Consider the following 20,773-nt stretch of genomic DNA (forward strand, 5'->3'; position numbering starts at 1 on the left):
ATTTGGTTTTTCTCAAACTTGCTTTTATTTCTCAACATAGTCTCAAAACTTTTCAACCCACTTTTTTTATTATTGTGAAGAAGAGATAAGTTCGAACAATTGAAATGATTCATATTTATTGAAATTATAAGATAATTTGCATTAGAATGTATACTTCATATAGAATAGAGTATACTGCATTAGGCTATGTGAGTATATTTGAATAATATAGCAACATACTCTTTCTTTCTCTCTTTCTCTTTCCCTTTCTCCCCCTATAAATAAATATAATGCAACATCGATCTCATTATCAGTATAAAAAAGAAATACAGAAAATACATACATCAGAAGTTATTTGTTTTTTTTTTCTTTAAATATATTCGTGCAAGTTATTTAAGATTTAAATGTAATATCTTTCATCTTTTTTTTTTTTTTTTAATCTTTCTTTCTTTTTCTCTTGCATATATTTATTCCAGGTAACCAAGATCAGAACGAGCTGAAATTTGTAGTTTAAATCACATGAAACTTGTACACAGTTTGCTTTATACATTGGTCCTACTTTTGGCTATTCGAGAGTGCTATTTAGAGTATTTCATTAACTTGCAGAGAATTTACAAGTTATTTTTTAATAAATATTAGCAGAAGGTTTTCTCTCTTTCTCTCTCTTTTCTTTATTTTCCTTTTTTGTTCTCTAGAATCATACTTTTGAAGAGAAAACCTTTTTACTGAGTATTCTTTATACACATTAAGCAGAAACATCGTCAAATTTTTTTCTCAAAATAAATTAGGACATTAATTGTTACAATTTTTTTCAAATAAAAATTATACATACAAATTGTACGTATAATAAGAATTATCAATATCCTATATATATATTTATATATAGTTATGCATCTATAATACTAAACACAAAGTATCAAAGAATAGCACGTCTTTGCTCACATTGAAAATACAAACAATTAGAAACAGACATTTAAATCTCAAATTTAATTGGAAATGGACCCTTGATTCGGGGTTGTACTTAATTCTACATAACAATGTTATATTTTGTCTCTTTAAAATTCATGATTAACAAGGTAATATTCTTAATTTCTTTTGTTTTCTTTTCCCTTATTTCTTTTTTTCTTCTTTTTTTTTTTTTGTCTTTAATATTATATCTACATTTTTTGTAAATGCAATCTAAAAAAAGTAGATAGCATTTTAAAAAAATTCACAATATCAGCTATTTTAAGTTTGTGTCGATTAAAAGTCTTTAAAAAAGCGTACTTAACAATTCTTGTACCTCATTTAAATAAATGGAAAGACTTAAAAATCACATATAAAATATTTTGTCATCATGACTTTCTTTACATTGTGCAAATAAACATTTACTATAAATTATGCGTCTCTATCAATAATCAATCAAGACATTGAGAATAAATTAAAACATTGTATAAAGTATTAATTAACTAGGCTTTCACTTGTAAGCCGTGGCTTATTATTAATCAAAGTATATAAGGCTCTTATCTCATTCTCCATTAAATTAGGTGGTCCAAATAAAAAATCTCTTTGAGTGTACGGATTTTGTAATAAATCCTGCATACTCTCAGGTGTAAGCACCAAAGAATCTAAAGAAGATTGGGTAATGTTTAATTTTCTAGCCAATATTCCAGTAATGTGAACATCATCGATCCAGAAATATGGTTCTTTTTGAGCTTCTCGATATAGTATGAATACTATGTCAGGAGAATATAAAATAGCCCATCCAGCGCAATATATTGGATAATGTCTGCCAGGATATTCTCGTGGAGAAACTCTCCACTTTGATCGCCAAGATCTTTTAACTACAGCTGCTGATTTAAGATCGCATAGAATCAAACGTCTAGCACCCCATGGTGAGAGCGTATGCATTATAAAGTCCAGCATAGCAGGAATATGAACAAAAACATCATCATCTAGCTTTAATATATATTTGGCACCTGAGGAACATATTAAAATATATTAAAAATTATAAAAGTTATTTATATATATATATATATATATATATATATATATATATATTAATAATAAATAATATTATTTACTTGGACAATGATATGTAGCCCACTTCAATGCCATAACATGCTTATAGGTCATGTTTCTGTAGACATCAAGAAAGTTTCCTTGTATCAAATCTTGATATTTGTTATTTTCTTCTTCCAATTCTTCTTGATATTCTTCAGAAAACCCAACAAGGAACAACAATATTATGTCGGATGATTTCTGTCCCCATGTTTCCCGTACTACATTTCTTTTAGGAAAATTAGCTGGCGCTGAGTGAATCAACAAAAGCAACAATGGTTGCGTCTTGTTACACGGATCATGATTAATTATAAATTTGAAATCCTTTACATCGATTAAAGTGGATTTGTCATCGGACGGAAGCTGGCTTAACGAATAAGGTGAAGAAGGTGGTGTAAGATTTCCAGGTAGAATAAGTATGTATCCTGGAGCCGATGCACTGTTTGAGTAAGGATTCAGTGATCCTGAACTTTCTATATAAAACCATAAGGAAATGCATCCTGTAAGTGCCAAAGCGACCATAAAGATCAGGGTGCATGGCGACGAACCAGGAGCATGAAGCAACCGCTTTTCCAGCATGCTAATGATGCCCTTTCATCATATATATTATACTCTGCCTGAAACATAATAATTATATGATACATTCAAATATTATAATATATCACATATACTTAATTTATTTACCAATGAAAATAAATCATTTATATATAACATAGACATATTAATAAGAAAAAGGTCTTTCGTTGCAATAATTTATCTATAAAATGATATATATGTATATATAATCTACAATACATAATTATTGTATTTTTATATCTTACATAGATGCAAATACTCTTAGGAGACCAATTTTCTTATTAGTTATGTCAAATTTGACTTTTCTTCTAATAAAATACTTTTCTGCAATAATTGTTTTAAATTGACATTGAGATTATGAATAGTCCTGTGATTTATATGTATATACTAATTTATATAAATTTCTTTTTTTTTTTTTTAATGTATTTTAATATATTTAATAAAAATCTTACTGTTAAAATTCTAATAAAATTATTTATAAGGGTGTGTACTGTATTATTGTTGACGTGCATCTTATTACTGTAATTAGAGGAATGATTATTACACAATTACACACTTGTGATAAATTCATTAGCAATACTTATTGTTGACAATTCGATCTACGATACACATGTTATGTAATTCGATTTCACTTAAATAATGATAACGCGTTAAAAAATTATGACATGGAATTACACACGAAATTATTTTACAATGTCACATAAATTTCAAATATTAGCGCTGTTTACCTCCTCTAGTTTCTTTAACGTAGTTAATATGAGTTTGAAAACGTATATATATATATATATACACACACCACACACACCCTTCGCAACCAACAATAAAAGTATTCAATTGTTTTTAAATAACTATATAATAATGTATATTTAATTGAAAACGTTCAATTCTTCTTGGTAAAATATTAGGAACGTTTTCTACTTGAAACGCAATAGCTTTTCTTTCCAATTTATTTTTAGCCACGTCAATGTTTTAACCGTTCGATATTAATGTAAAGACGACGATACTGAACTTGCAAAATTTTTAAATAATTAATATTAATTATGTAATAGATCAAGGTACACAAATTTTTGACGTGTTTATACGAATATCAACGAAAAAAAAAACTAACAAAAATTAGGAAAGAAAAAAAAATCAAGATAGAACAAATGTCAAATTCTAATTAATATTACAAATGAATTAATAATAACGAATTTAACATTAAGATGTATAAAAACAAAAAAACGCACCAATATACCACTTAGAAAGATTATATGAAAGGTTGCATATATAATGTAATTGTCAAATAAAAAAAGATACATAAAAAGTAAATAGAATTAAATAGAATAAAAATAAATGGAAGGACAAAATATGTGTAATATTAACCTACCTGAGACACAGACAATTCGTCGGATTTTTTAATATCCACGATAAATATATACGTATTTTATCTATGTTCATATGATAACACAATCGATTTTGATAGGGCTAATAGAATACGCGTTCCCCAAAAAATATATTTAAGGTTAAATTATGTATGCATCTCGTGACGCAGACAATACGTAGCAGGGAATCTTACATATCTCTCTCTTACTTTCTCACGATATACTGATCGAAGAAAAAGAAAACTTTAGGAAAATGAATTCCGTGGTTGTATTTTCGTCGATATCCCGTTTAATATAACACCGAACAAGATAAATAATGTTTTTTTTATTTTTTACTTTCCTTCGAGATGTTCTTTATTTCAATCGTATCATTTTTTTTTCTTTCTTACACCCCTCATTTTTACACCCCCACTTTGTGTTATAATTTTATTTATTTGTTCAACCACGCATAATATTCTATTTCGTTTCACTTTATGGGATCACGTATGAAATGAGATGAAATTTAATAGAAATTTTCGTTTCGACGCCAATAGTCATGAACTAAATAAAATACTTTAGTGTTACTTTCAAGAAAAAGAAATATATATATATATATATCATATGCATATTATATATACATATATACATATATACAAAGGATAATTCAAATATTTTGTTGAAAAACGAAATGTTATACGTCTAATAAAAACATAAACAAAACGTTTAAATAGAAATATATATTTTTGTAAAAACGTTCATTTTGACGTGAATATATATACATGTAATTTTGTTTATTTCTGTTATCAACAATAAGAATGTTGACATTCCATTGTAAATAATCATTAAGTACTTGCTATAATTGCACGGATCAATAGTTACATTAATCGTTATTAGTAATTTTTTTAACTAGTTTGATAGCGATTCAATTTTAAAGATAAGAAGACATTTCATTTGTTTATTCTTGATAAAAATAATTTACAAGAGGAAGATAATATACATATTATTTGAATTTCCCGGGTAACAATGGTGTTTCGTCAGCGTCCACGCAAGGTGGCGGTAGTTAATATCCTACGCTTATCGAATATGTGGGAGAAGGTTTAGGCGTTTACGGGAGCGAAGCCGCGATAGTCGTTAAAGCGCATGCTCCCAAAGGTTTATTATCTTCTTTCTGTTCAAGTGCCATTTCATTGCGTACAGTGCAGTCTATAAAACAGAATGCGTTCCCAGTGGATCTCGAGTTTCCTATCACTTATCGTCATTCGTAGCGTATAAACATAACATAGCGCGGTCATTAACTTAAAAATTGTGTTTACGTAGGTACGGTGAGGCTTGAGAAGCCGATAATTCACCTTGAAAATGGTCGTTTTTCGATTGTAAAGAGAGCGTCGATACGTTTCCTAAGTCTTTTACTCCTGTTTATTCCTATTCTTGTGGAATTACAATCGCAAAATGTCATGCAGTTACGCGGACGGATTGTCGCCTTACGAAAACAAAGGGATTCTGGGTTTAGAAGAGGTGAGTATCTTCTATTCTTTTTCTTTTCTTTTTTTTTTTTCAAATGTATTTTTCTTCGATATATAAACCGTTTCCTCTTTTCTTTTTGTCTTCTTCCTTTCTTATCTTATCCCTTTCTTTTCTTTTCTTTTCTTTTCTTTCTTTCTTTCTTTCTTTCTTTCTTTCTTCCTTTCTTTCTTTTCTTTTTCTTTTAAATCCTTCTGTTCTCATTGGTGGGGAGAGACTTCTGGTACATGTATGTATTTACATATGTGCTATATATACATACATATGTACGCATACTATATGTGTGCATACATATATGTATACCTATAGGTACATATGTATATATATATATACACATATCTATCTATCCATCCGTCTATCTATATATCTATCCATCTATCAGATAACCGAGTGCAATACTCTATACGAGATCTTTCACACGTAGAATTCGCTTTCAGAGATACGACACCGCAGAAACCCTTCGTATAAAGTGTGGACTCTTGGCGGAATGGATTCAAGGCGCTCGACATGTTGTCGTTCACACCGGAGCAGGAATCAGTACAGCTGCAGGCATTCCAGATTTTCGGTAATTATTATATACCCTTTCCCCCACCCCCTTCCATTTTTGTTTTGTTTTTATTTCCCCCACTACTTATCGCTTCTCCCCTCTCCTCTCCCACCACCCCCTATTCTTTTCTCTTTGTTGCATCGGCATTCGCGTTATTCGCATAACTACCTCCCCCTGTACCTGACTCTCTCTTTCTCACTCACTCTCTCACTCACTCACTCACTCACTCTCAATCTCTCTCTGTCTGCTGTTGTCCCTGCCATATATACACCCCCCATTTTGGAAAGGCGGCTAGCAACTCGAATGCGCTTTAATGTCGCGTCGCGTCTTTGTAACTGCGACTGCCTTGAGACAGAGATAGAGAAAGAATAAAAGGTGGGGGCGAAAGTATATATATACATATATATGTGTTATGTATATATATATATATATATATATATATGTATATATAATGAAAACAAAACAAAAAGTACCTCTTCTCCCTCCACTCCTACCACTCCTCCCCACGCTAGGTGGTATATAACACGGTCCACTACTATATCGTATCGGCTTTTGTTTTCTTTTTTTATTAATATACGAATACATATGTTAAAGAAAAAAGCGGGAAATATTTTATTTTGATAAACGTGTGGTATAGATATATGTATTTAAATAAATATAGAGAAATATATATTTTAAAAATTGATATCTCTTGGCAAAATTAATTCATATATGAATAAATTGATGATTACGAAATTTTAAAGTATTATGGCGGGAAATATTATATTGAGAAATATACGGTGTATTTTAATAATGTGTAGGACATTTTTAAAGTCGGTTTTAAATTAATAGAAAAGAAAGAAGATATTCTATTGAGATGTGAAATATATTTAAAAAAAATAATAATAAATTGTTTTATTATTTATTTAGAAAAAATGAATTTGCAAATAAATAAGTGAATGAGAGATGTATTATGTATTTATTGTAAAGTGATGGTGTGTTTAAAGAATGATAAATGAATTTTTTTGTTGTTTTATGTGTGAATTATATTAATTATTAATAATTAGAATGAATTAAGTTATCTAATGTTTTATTTGAAATTATTTCGTTTGAAAGGTAAGTTTTATATCTTTAGTTTTTATAATTCTTTCTTTTATTTCTTATTAATTATGTATATTTTATATTTTGTATAATTTTGAATTAGAGGAACAAACGGAGTATGGACATTGGAACAAAAGGGTTTAAGGCCTTCAATGAATATTTCTTTTGACGATGCTATACCAACAAGAACACACATGGCATTAAAAAAATTAATTGACTGCAGTAAGTATAAAAATGTATATGATATTTCATATCAACTAATTTCATTTATCAATTACGTTTCACTGAAATATAAATTTTCTTTTTATTTCAGAAAAAGTTAAATTTGTAATTAGCCAGAATATCGACGGATTGCACCTTAAGTCTGGTATTCAAAGACAAAATCTTGCTGAATTACATGGCAATATGTTTACAGAACAATGCGATAAATGTGGAAAGTTTGTAGTATATTAATAAAATTACAAATGAATTTGACATTCAATTATCCATCTTTTGTATACATTTGTATTATTTAATTTGCAGACAATTTATCCGTAATTTTGCGAGCAAAAGTGTTGGTAAGAAATCTTTGGATACGGTATGCAGGTCTGAACAGATAGGTGGTCGTCCATGTCGTGGACGTATGCACGATACTATTCTGGATTGGGAACACAGTTTACCGGATAGTGATCTGACATTATCAGATTTGCATTCCAGGTATTTTATTAATAACACATAGAAATGTATTTTCGATTTTAAGTAGTTTTCCTATAAAGCACATTTATCACAAACATATATTTTATATCTCATGCTGATATAGCGTTGCTGATTTGAGTATTTGCTTGGGAACAACTTTGCAAATTATACCAAGTGGGAATCTTCCATTGTATACTAAAAAATATGGAGGGAGACTTGTAATATGCAATCTACAGCCTACCAAACATGTAAAAATAAATGATATATATATATGTATAAACTCATATGTAATTATTATAATAAATAGAAAACAACGTGTATTATTAAAATGATTCGATTTTAGGATAAGAAAGCAGATCTAATAATTAATGGAAATGTCGATGAAATAATCATAAGTGTTATGAAAAAATTGGGATTAGAAATTCCTGCATATGATATAAGCATGGATCCAACACGTAATCCTGATACAACATCTAAGGAAATGGATTGGACTATACCGACAAGCAGAATAAAAGAAATGAACGTATTATATAAAAAAGTTTGCAAACCTATGAGAAGAAAACGAAAAACATTTATGTATGAGAGAGAAAAGCCTGACCCTAAGCAAGAAACAAAGACAAGGAAGTTTACAATGAAACAAGAAATTAAAATGGAGGACAATGTAGATAGGATCCAAGGAATGCACAACAAACAAGACGATGACAGTATGCTTCTCAATGCTGTTAAAGTTGAGAAAAAAGGTATTGGAGATGTTGGATCTTGTACTTATTCTGTAGACAATGTATCGCAGCTTAATAATGCCGACATAATGGCTGAAACAGTGTAGCGTGATTTATTAGTAGATGATGATTATTACGCGTTTTAATATTTGTATTAATCTCTGTGTACGCCAACAGTATTTACGAGTGCTCATAGAATGGATGTTCATTGTATGCGGAGACTGTCTTACAGAGCTTCTGATTTATTATTTCTAGAAAAAGTCTTTCCACAAAATATAAGTTTTTAATTTATACTACGAGAATCTAACAAAAAAAGAAAAAAAAAAGAAAATAAAAGAAAAGAAAAAGAAACAAAAAACAAATATCTAAGAAAAAGAAGATAAAGAAAAAAATCATTTTTTACGAACCAATAAAACGCGCGAGTGCTTTCCAAATTGTAAATAAGGTCGTGATCTTCGAATTCATTTTCTCTTCCATTTTAATGAATTATTATTATTATTATTATTATTATTTTGATGATTATTATTATTATTATTACACTATCTCGTCAGCTTTTTACATCTATAACGCGTTTAAGCAAATATTATAAGTATACATTTTTTTCTCATAGTGTACTATATTCTCTCTCTTTCTCTCTCTCTCTCTCTTTGTCTCTCTCTTTCTCTCTTTACTCTATACGTGTTGTATATGCCAACGGCATAATTTACATTTCAAAAAAGTGACAAGGTTGTGCATATAAGTGAGTCAAGTTTTTGCATCTTTTCAAACAAATCTGGAAGATAGGGATCTTTTATTATTAAAGAAAAAAAGAAAAAAGATACGAGCGACGAGAAAAAAAGAAGAAAAAAAAAGCTCACCATTTTATCGACGATAGGTAAAAAAGGATGGAAATCAAAGAAAAAAAAACGAACAAAAAATGAAAATAAATTAATAAATAATTAAAATAAAACAAAAGAGAAGATAAGAGAAAAAAAAAGAAGAAATAAAAAGATAAAAACTACAAAAAATCTCACGCTTGTTGACAGCATGTATTAAAAAACCGTGCACTCTGCAAGTAAAGAAAAAAAAAAAAAAATCTTGTAATATTTGTATGTAAATAGCGACCATTTGCTTTCATTTTTTCAATCGATATTCATTATTGATCAAATTATCGTCATGTGTCGATAATTAAATAAAGCTGTCATAAAAACTAATTTACCGTGTGTTGTTGTACAAATTTAAACGATTCCATAATTATACATACCTTATCCTATATAAGAAGTAGATTCCTTCATAATATCCTGATTCATATTCACATTATGAAATTTTTAAGAAACAATATTTACAATTGAAATTTAAAAAATTGGAAACAAAAAATAAAAAAACTGTAAAATTTGCCTCGATAAATATATTTCCTCTTATTGTTTTACATATTTCTTAATAATAATAATTATATTCGCGCGGGTGTTGTTATTTACTATAACTATATAATTATTATTATTATTATTATTACTATATTAATATTATATTTAATGGATATAATTAATATGCATGTTGTCAAAACGAGATCAAAGATGAAATATTATTAAAGTTTTACATATTATCTTTATCCCGAATTAACATTGATGAGAAATTCGCTTAATTAATAATAGTCAATACGTACACGTTGTTTCTATTATAAAATAATAAATACTATAAATTTAAGGATGAATCATGTGAATATTATATTGTATATGCAAGTTTACAGGTATATATATATATATAAACAAAGAGATGTATAGAAGAGAACGATAAAGAGAATAATCTGTAGTGAGAATAGTATTGATGATGATATCAAGAAGAAACATACACACAAATATTAAAAGGTTTACGAAGAAAATAAAACTAGAGAATCTAGAGATAAAATAACAAGAAATAGGATTTCGTTTCTCTTCTATTTGGTTCTTCCATTCATTAAGTATATCTACTTAAGCCTAGAGAAGTGGGACTTGGTTAAATGTTAAACTAAGTCGTTATATTTGGTAAAGTTCTATGTAAATATCGTTTTTCTTTTTCATTGAGATAGAAAAACGTAATCACTTTGTAGCATTTGACTATGTGTATTTTATATATATATAATAATAATAATAATATATATATAAATATACTATTCGCAAGTGAAATAAATTGAGCTATCTATACACAGTTAACTTTCTTATGCGATTAAATATTAAATAATTGTACACACACACACACAAACACACACTCTCATCTATTACTTTGTTTAATTAATGGTAAAGTTGTTGCTGCATTTTGTTAAACCAAGATTTGTTTAAAATGCTCGCATAAGAGAAGCATGCAAATTAAAATACATACATATATATATATATATAAGTATCAATATATATATATATATATATATATATATATGTATCAATATATATATATATATATGTATATATATAAATGTTTGATAATTTTCAAACACAGTCTCTATAAATTGTCAAGATATATAGAAAATATATCTTGAACGTTCATATCAATATTTTCACCAATTTCTGTGACTTCTTTTTCTTCTTTCATTTAATCGAGATTTTTACGTTTTATTTGTTTTTCTTTTTGTTTTAAATTTTGCGTTCATATATGAAGTATGTTATTCTTTAAGTTGGATTCAGTAATATTTATATCTATCATGAATTTTTGTTACATTGTCATTGTATACATGACAAAGTTGAATTTTTATTTGAAGTGAGATCCGTACACATATTGATTTATAAAAGATTATTTTTTTTTTCAATTAACATTATTTACAAATAATAATAATAATAAATAAAAGAAGAGAAAATCATATTATCGAGTCTCGTTGTATTTCGTAAAGAACATTATTTTGTTTTTCTTTTTTCCATTATAAAATCAACTTAAAAGAAAAACATAAAAAAAAAAAGAAAAATAATTTATATAAATGTATATACACAAATGTGATAAAATGAATCTAATTTAATGAAAAAAAGGAATTTTTTAATAATGTACATTTACGAGGAATTCATTTAGAATCTTACAAACAAATTAATTACTATTTTTGGTTATTTTCAAAACTAGCATTTGGGATTGCGATTTTTTGTTGTTGTCCTCTTATTATTCTTTTTTTTCCTTTTTTTCTTATTTTTAAATTATTTTACACATAAGTAGATCTATTATACGTAAGATTAACATTAAAGTTATACATTTATTTGAAATTATACACATTTATATATATGCACATATATATATTTGTATATATGTGTATATATATTTACATAGTGTTGTTGTAATTCTTATTTGGAAATAATGTTTTTATTACGCGTTTATTATTGAAATTTTTCCTATAAATTATATAATTACAACTAAAGATCACTCGCTCGTAATTTGTCTAACGATCAATATCTGAGCTTTTTTTATTTTTTTATTTCGCTTTTTAATATATATATATGATTAACGCTTCGAAGGAAAAAATATAAGGATACATTCCTCGTGAAAAAAATTATCTTATCCAGGTGTGTTATTTTTTTTTTTCTATCTGACAATGACCAATGTACAAATTTATATTTTAATTATCAATGAATAAAAATGCGATTAATTAAATATAAATTTGACATTAAATAAAATACTTTTATTCTAAGGAACGAAATGATAGCACACATATGCAATAATAAAATAATAATCAACAAATATATTTTAACAATAATAATAATATATATTTCGAATTTATTACGCTTACTTTTAATAATGAGCACATTTCCCGTTTATATTTTATTTTTTTCTTTTATTTTGTATTAATCTAAAAATGACGAATTTTGTACAAATATTGAATAGAATTTAAATTGAAAAATATCCTATTATATTCTACGAAATAGTATTTTTAAATTAATATAAACATTGATATTATAATTATTTATTTGTTTTTTTTTTTATTCCCTATTCACAAATTTGTATAATATTATTGCATTGTAATTTGTCTTACCAATCCAAACTCAAGAATTACCGAATAATTTCTAAATAAATTTAATAAAATGTGCGCTATCATTTCGATCATATATTCAGTTTTTTCTTTTCTTTATTTTAATATAAAACTAACAATATGCGATCATTGTGATAAATTAAAAATAACATACTTGTTGGTTTATATCGTTTTGACGAGGAATGTATTTTCTGTTGGTATATATTTGGTTTTTTTTTTTTTTATTTCATTGGATTTTACTTCTATATTATATTATTATGATTTTGTTTATTTACTAAAAGCTAATTAATATTACTATTAAAAAATATACACACATATTTATATATATGTAGAAAACGTTTATATGTATACTTATATATACATGTTAACCCATTCGCATCGATAAATTGTTGATAATACATCATTAATATTATTAATATTAATTATAATCGGGAAACAAACACAAGATCTTTTATTTTATTTTTTTTTTACACAAATAGTAACGATGTTACTTATACGGTCTGTAATTATTTGAATTTGATTATACATCGTTTTTTTTTTATCAAAATGCAAATGGGTTAATGAACAATTAAAACGTAGGATATACACTTTTGCGTAATTATACGAAATGCATGTATTATACGTATCGGAAAAATATGCACGTAGTTAAGTTGATTAGTAAAATTGAAAATAATAAAAAAAAAAAAATCAAAACAATATTCGATTCGAGATTTAGCAAAATGAAAACAACAAATTTAAAATGATAAAAAGTGGTGATATAAAAAATTTTTTATATCATAATTTTTTTTATGTCTTTGTTTATGTCTTTTTAAAATTGTAGGCATGAATGTATGCTAAAAAAAAAATCTTTTAATTATAAATTGGGATTGTTTTGTTGTAAATTTATAATTAAAAATTATAAAATTATTCAAATGCAAATTACACGTACGATATATTATAAATGAATGATATGAAAAAAGCCACGCTTTTAAATTAAAAAAAAAAAAAAGAAAAAAAGAGCGTTTTGTCTTTATACACATATACACGCACAATTTGTACAATATTCGAAAAAAGAAAAATGATCAACTGAAATAGTATGCTATGTCAATTATTATTATTCTTTTTTTTAATTAAAAATCGATAAAAGTATACAATTTTATACAGATAAGGCACAATAATGGTGAATGAATATGAATTAAAAAAAAAAAAAAAGAAACCAAAAAAATACAAGAAATAGAGACATAAACAAAGAAGAACGTCCTCAAATGAGATATGAATTGAGAAAAATTGATAATATTTTTTTGGTTTTTTTTTCTACTCATTTATTGTATATTTATAATGTATCGTCATATCGGACTTATGTATTTTTTTTATTTTTTTTTTTTTGTAAGTTTTTTTGTTTTTTATTTTTGTTTCATTCTTGGCTACGTTGTACGCCTAACAATTTAGCAGCATCGTCCGGTGATGCTTGTAGCACTTTATCAATGAAACTTTTGTCGGGTATTCCTAATAGATTTGAGATCAAATCGTTATCTGTATTTTCGTTTGAATCATTGTTAATTGTATTATTATGAATTTGTGTGTTATTGGCGGCGGTAAGTTTTCCGGCAAATGTTGTTAATTTTTCATAACTATTGTATCTCATAAAACCACCGCCAGGTGCAGCATCACCGGTAGCAACAGACGATGAAATTCTATCTTGAATTCTTGAATTATTGATATTGGTGGCCATTAAAATTGGTGGTTGTTTCTGCGTGCGTGGTGTAATCGTTGGCGGTTGTGTTGGTGAATTTTCCTCGTCACCGCTGGTACAAACGTACATCGTTGAATCGACAGATTCGTGTTTTTTACGATGACGCAGCATACTGTGTTTCAATGTAAATCTACGAAGACAAATGTCACATGAGAATGGTCTTTCTCCTGTATGTGTTCTCATGTGACGACGTAGATCTTCGGCTGACCAAAATCGTCTCATACAAAAAGCACAGACTACCTGTTGACACAAATGAAAAAAACAAACATTTTTAATATATCATTTTATCAAAATTAATTGTTAAAAGTTAAATGATTCAATTTGCATTGGGATTTTCTATTTTTTAATTAAATATTTGTTAAATTTTCACAATTATTTCTAATCCCAATGCTTCCTATGAAAAAAAGAATTAATGTAAATAGCTCAAAAAAAAAAAAAAAACCAGTTGATGCTAGTTTATCGACAAATGGTGAAAATTTATTTGTAATATTACTTTCTGATTTTTAAATTTAACAAATTCTATCATTTGTATTCTATCCTTATTCAATTACTCGATTAATAATCTGGAGGGAAAAGCCGAGTTCAAAAAGATCTGCAAAGAAAAAAGAAGAGAAGAAGAAAGAGGAAGAAATGGAGCAGATAAGAAACGCAAAGACAGAAGAGAAGATTTGGAAGTACATAAACAAGAGTAGGAAAAAGAAAGCACCAATAGGTGAAAAGATAACAAATGAGGAGTGGAGGAGACACTTCTGCAGCCTACTAGGACGGAAAGAAGAAAAGACGGAGGCAGCCAGAAGAAATCAATTAAGGAGTGAAGAGGAAGAAGAAGACCTAAAGGACGAAGAGATTGAAATGCAATTGAGGAAGCTGAAGAGAAAGAAGGCGGTGGCTCAAGACGGCATTCCGGGGGAAGCATGGAGGTTCTGTGAGGGAACGACGCGGTTAAAAGTGAAGGAGATATTGAAAAGGGTATGGAGGGGGAGGGTTTCCCGAGTGAGTGGAGAAAGGGCATTATAGTCCCGATTTTTAAAAAAGGAGAGGTAGAAGAAGCGAAGAATTATAGAGGGATATCGTTACTGGACACAGCCCAATTATAAATGTAAGTCTGAAGAAAAGGGACAGAGGAACACAGGGCCAACTGCAAACAACAAGATAGACGAAGCGAGGTACAACAGGAAGTATAAAAGGATAAGATCGGCCACAAGACCAGAATACCTCAACAGGTGTGGGAGAGGAGAAAACCAGAGATTAATAGCGAGGGCGAGATGTGGAAACCTAGAGGAGTGCAATAAGTATTGGCTAGATGAGCGCGAGAGGAGGTGTGGACTATGCGGCGTGGAGGCTGGGACATTGGGGCACCTGATGGAAGGTTGCACGAAGCTTGAAAGAACAGACCTGAAGGAAGAAGAAATTTTAGAGGGGAAAATGAACGAAAAGGTGGAGGGATGGTTGAGATATGTGGAGAAAAAGGAGGATTTGCAGAGAACATGACAAAGGGAGAGGAAGAGAGACAGGCCTAGGGATGATGCAAGCAGGTGAAGCAATAAGGAATGAGTGGGATGGATGAATGAAGAGGAGTGGAGAATGCAAAAATGTAAACAAAGTCACACCACATGGCTGTAAAACTGGGTTAAATAAAGATTATCTACTCGATTAATAAAGAAATCTTCTATATATAGTATATAGATAAAACAAAACTAGATAAAACTTACTTTTCTGTTACTGTAATCTGGATATCGTCCTTTTCTTTCCTCCCCATCGCTAGGATGTTGTTGTTGAGGAGGTGGTTGTTGTACTTGATGATCTTCCAACCCATCAATGTCCATATCCATAGCACCTTTTGCTACTAGCATCTCATAAGATTCATTATGATTGATCTTGATGTGTTCTAAACAATCGTTACGATCGGCAAATCCGCAATCACAAAGATGACACTTGAATGGTACATCATTAGGACCTGGTGATGATCTTGGTGAAGTTCTTCGTGATCTTGGTAATTCGTTATTGGACAAAGATGTTGTTGAATTATTGGAATTTTGTTTCTGAGTTTCGGACGGTGATGTCTGTTGCTGTTGCTGTTGCTGCTGTTGTTGTTGTTGTTGTTGATCCGTATTATCCGATACGCTTGATGATCTACTCTCGTAATCGCTAAGATCATTGTTTTGTTGTTTGGATGACGGTAAAGGACTATTTTGTGTCTCGGTAGACGATGAAACTGATCTCGATTTATTTTTACGCGAATGTTTGGCCGAAAGATGTTTCTTCAAATTTCCCAAAGTTGAGAACGTTGAACTTGGACATTGATTACATTTGTATGGTCTTTCGGGAACATTTCTCATAGAAAATGCATTATTCAAATGAATAACTTCAGGTGATGATGAAGTTCTAGCTCTTCTTACTTTATAGGGATTAGTTTTGTGCTTTCTCAATAGGTGTCTATCGCAATTAGATTTGGTTGTAAACCAAAGTGAACAGTATACGCATTTAAATGGTTTTTGTCCAGTATGTGTAAGGATGTGTCTTCTTAGGGATGAACTCCATGGGAATGGTCGTTCGCAATAAGGACATATTACTCTGTTAGGTGCTAACGAATAAGCCGATTTCTTCTTCTTCTTTTTTTCTTCTTCTTCTGTTTTGATGAAGCGTTGTTAAAATTTCCGGAATTAACTGAATCGGATTTATCATCGCTACCGGAATTATTGAAATCGCTGTTAGACGCGACTAAACCTTCCTCGTCGCTCAAATATTGAGATTGAAAATGTTGATATTGATGAGAAGCGTTGTCCAATAATTCTGAAACGCTAGCAAGATCAGCAGTATTATCCTCTTGTCTGTCTTGAATGGTAGTATCATTGCTATGATCCATTTTAAAGGTTTGTCTTGAATTAGCATCCATAGAGGTTTCTTCTATTTTTTCATTGTGTTCGTTGCTAGAACTTTGGCCATTTTCATTGGTATTGTTATGTTCCTTAGATTGTTCGTTATTAAATAGATCAGTTGAATTTCTGTCTAATATTTCTTCCTTCATTACGACATCTTTGCTAGATTCGTTACCTTCCAATTGTCCTCTCAACAAACTCGTTGAACGTTGTTCACGAGATTCTTGCATCTCTTTATCAACGGGATCTTCATCAATGATTAATTCTTCATCGGTATCATTATCGTCCATTTTATTGGCTTTCAATTGTTGAGCCAAAATAGCATATTTTACTTGATCTGAAATCGAATGTCTACCAGTTGTTTCTATCGTCGTTGTTGATGGTTCACTTTTGGGTAATATGTTGGAATAAGATTGAGACAAAGATTGTGAATTAGAGTGTCCAGAATTTTTCAATATATTATTATGATTCGATGGTGGTCTACCTCTCGTTGAATGACCACCGCGTGGTCGTTGACTCCAAAATTCAGGATGCTGTTGTTTAATATGTCTTTCCATGTTACTTCGTAAAGTAAATTTAGCTGTACAATGTCCGCAAGAGAATGGTCGTTCAGTACGATATCTTCGTTGTTTTTGTTTAGGCATTAACACGCCATTCTTGATGATCATTTTAACCGAATTCGTAGAAGCCGAATTATTGTCAACCTTTTCACGTGGTGATATCGTCTTATTGGTCATCTTTGTATTAAGCAAATTGCTGTAATCATTTTGATCGGTTACAATTTGCGATGGTGGGGCATCGTTGGTTTGTGGAAATCCGCTAAAATTTGAATTTCCCGATGGATCAACCAAAGTACCACCGCTGGTTAATTGCAAACCCCTAGAAAATTCGCTGTGAATTCTGTCACTGATGTTTAAATCTTGTCCAAAAAAACGCGAATTAAATAAATATGGTGATAAAAGTCCGGTGTTAACGCCATTAGAAATTGTTCCCAAATTGCGATAAATCATTTGAGCACTGGCATAAAAATTTTGCAAAGTATTCGTTTGTGAATTTCCTTGAGAGATACCTGGCGAAGTAACCGGTGAGGTACCTTGGCTTGCTCGTAACAAAGCTTGAGTAAGCAATAATTGATTTGTAGAATCGTAAAATTCTCTATGATCGTTATTAGGATATTCGTTGGATCTTAATGATCCAGCAGCACCGTTTCTTTCCTTAGCTTTCTTACTCAAATCTAAAACGTCCATTGAAAGATCCAATGGTCCATCCTGATTTGAATTGACCGCATTAGACGTGTTAGACATTTTCTTCAAATTCATCGGACTAGCTTGGATTCTTTGGTGCATATCTGTTTCGTTATTAATGACTAGAGGAATACTTTCATTGGATGATCTTGATTCAAAATCATCATCAATCCTTCCACTTTGATCTTGAGACGTAGTAGTTTCTTCCATGGTTCTTGAAATAATACCGGAACCTGTTATGTTTGATCTAACGTAATTATCATTATTACTTTCGCAATGATTAACTATCATATTGCGAATAGAAGATGCCAATTCGGTGCTAGGTAATTTAGCTTCTTCTATTACTCTAATGTCACCTTTGGTATCAACCGGCATTGACAGATAACGTTGCTGTTGTTGTTGCAATTGTTGTTGTTGATGTATAGAATCTTCTCTGTCATTCGGATAGATCAAACTTTTTCTCGTCTCATCTTTCATCATTCTAGGAGAAGTACCAATATTATCATTGGTCGAGTCTTCGTTCGGATGATAAATCAAAACACTTTTGATATCTTCTCTGGTTAATTTACCATGACGATTTCTGACATGCCTCTCGCAATTAGCTTTAGTGGTAAAAGCGTAATTGCAGAGGGAACATTCGTATGGCCGATCACCGTTGTGAGATCTTAAATGTCTTACAAGTGTTGCCTTATCCGTGCTGGTATATGGACACATGTTGCATGGATATGGTACTCCTGGTCCTACACCCATATGAGCACGATTATGTCCTTTCAATGCCCTCAAATTAGGAAATATCGATGTGCACAATCTACATGGGAATTCTCCTTTTAATTTCATCTTCCTAAATTCGGCAGCAAATAAATCCTGTGCCTCTTCCTCGTGATATTCCGACGACATCGTTCCTGATGAACCAGAAGAAGAACCAACGCTCGAATTAAATTTAATATTATTTTCAGGTGTACTAGCATCCGAACGGGGAAAATTTTGTAAAATTGGACCGGAAGTAACCGACAAAATGCTTTCAATATCTGCTAAATCCTTTCCATCTTTGGCCTCGTTTAATGCAGCTTTATTGTGCAATTCGAGTCCCGCGAAAAAATCATCCCTCTGGGATTCCCCGTTATCTATCGGACTACATTGCAAACTTGGCCTACACTTACCACATTCATTTTGATGTTCTTTCATTGACTTGAAACAGGGAAATGCTCTTGAACATTTGCTGCATTGGAAGTTGGTACCTTCCCCGGATGCTGGTCGGTGTATCTCTTGCTCGCACACAGCCCTAGCAATAGTTGGGAATTTAGCCGATGTAAAATCAACAAATGTTAAATCTTGAAAGCCAACTACACACTCGTTGTTTGAATTTTTCGCGGGTATTTCAACGTCAGAAAAGTGTATCATGTGTCGATGTAAATTTAATACACGATGATTTTTGAATGAAATGTTACATTGTTCACACTTGACTGTAAATTCGGGATGATTCTGTTCCAAATGTGTTTCCAATAAACTGCTAGTCGCGAAATCTTGTCTATTACATACAGGACAATTGTAAGCTTTTTGTGTTTCCGTAGATATCCGTCTTATCTCTGTTCTAGAATTGTTCAATAATATTTTATGTCTACGCGGATTATCATCTTCTCTGGTAAACGACGGTGATTTACGTTTATTTGCTATTCTTTCTCTAATCATGAAATTTGGCGATGTACGTTTTGATATTTCATTATTGTTATGTTCTTCCATTTGTTGTCTTCTAGGTGAATTTTCCGAATCGTTGCTGGTACTTTCAGATTCCGTATAACTTTGTAACGGTGATCTTTCACCACGATGAGCACTTTTAACGTGTCTGTTCATATTACCGTTGGTTGTAAATGCAATGTCACAATATTTACACTTGAATGGTCTTTCACGAGAATGTACTAGCACATGACGATCCAATGAACTTGCCGAACTTAAGACTTTTTGGCATATAGCACAACAGTAATCCTCTTCACCACCGTAATCTGTACTCCTTGGTGAATTATGTTCACGAAGATGATTCGTCAAGTCGTGAGATGTTGGAAGTATTGACGGACAAGCTGGACACGGGTGTGTATTTTCAGGTAAATCGATCTGTAATTAAAATGATTCTTATTATTATTTATTCTTTATTATGATATAAATTATAGGTATTTTTTTTGTGTGTGAATATTCATTGGATTAATCATAAATGTACCGATGTTTCGTGATATTTTGATCTGATATTTTTATCAAATGCAAATTAAATGACTCGTTTATAAAAAAAAATGTTATATAAGATTTGTGCAATAATTATTTTTAACTGGTAAAATAATATTATTAATTAAAATTCTATTGGAAAGTTTACAAAACAAATTTGTTTTACGTTTGTAATATTAGATACTTTTTAATTCCTACGAATAATTTTTATTAATTATAGAATTATATATATATATATATATATATATATATATATATATATATATATATAT

General features: G+C 29.8%; 3 protein-coding genes across 4 annotated transcripts in view; 1 reads left to right on the top strand and 2 right to left on the bottom strand.

Moving 5' to 3' along the window:
* Nucleotides 1–99: 99 nt before the first annotated feature.
* On the bottom strand, nt 100–4,513 carry LOC107069910 (beta-1,3-galactosyltransferase 5). Of its 2 annotated transcripts, none has more exons than XM_015327624.2 (3): nt 3,962–4,513; nt 2,043–2,636; nt 100–1,937 (listed from the first exon to the last, which is right to left on the bottom strand). In XM_015327624.2, exons 2-3 carry the CDS (start codon nt 2,596–2,598, stop codon nt 1,420–1,422), a joined length of 1,074 nt encoding a protein of 357 aa, XP_015183110.1. In that variant the 5' UTR covers nt 2,599–2,636; nt 3,962–4,513; the 3' UTR covers nt 100–1,419. The 2 variants fall into 2 exon arrangements, with proteins under 2 accessions (XP_015183110.1, XP_089035237.1); XM_089179111.1 differs by lacking the exon at nt 3,962–4,513 and adding an exon at nt 3,324–3,553.
* Nucleotides 4,514–4,856: 343 nt separating this feature from the next.
* On the top strand, nt 4,857–9,670 carry Sirt6 (sirtuin 6). Its single transcript, XM_015327626.2, has 7 exons — nt 4,857–5,450; nt 5,894–6,021; nt 7,187–7,305; nt 7,397–7,520; nt 7,606–7,779; nt 7,883–8,006; nt 8,102–9,670. The coding sequence occupies exons 1-7, from the start codon at nt 5,385–5,387 to the stop codon at nt 8,582–8,584; spliced, it is 1,218 nt and encodes a 405-aa protein (XP_015183112.1). The 5' UTR covers nt 4,857–5,384; the 3' UTR covers nt 8,585–9,670.
* Nucleotides 9,132–20,773, bottom strand: part of LOC107069912 (uncharacterized) — a 28,285-nt gene continuing 16,643 nt past the window's right edge. The window contains 3 exon segments of the mRNA XM_015327628.2: nt 9,132–14,404; nt 15,877–16,782; nt 16,785–20,396. Coding sequence (XP_015183114.2) covers nt 13,826–14,404; nt 15,877–16,782; nt 16,785–20,396 — 5,097 coding nt within the window. The 3' untranslated portion in view covers nt 9,132–13,825.

This window comes from Polistes dominula, unplaced genomic scaffold, assembly GCF_049000335.1.
Source record: "Polistes dominula isolate Pdom_NZ unplaced genomic scaffold, Pdom_raw_medaka contig_37, whole genome shotgun sequence".
Classification (NCBI taxonomy): domain Eukaryota; kingdom Metazoa; phylum Arthropoda; class Insecta; order Hymenoptera; family Vespidae; genus Polistes; species Polistes dominula.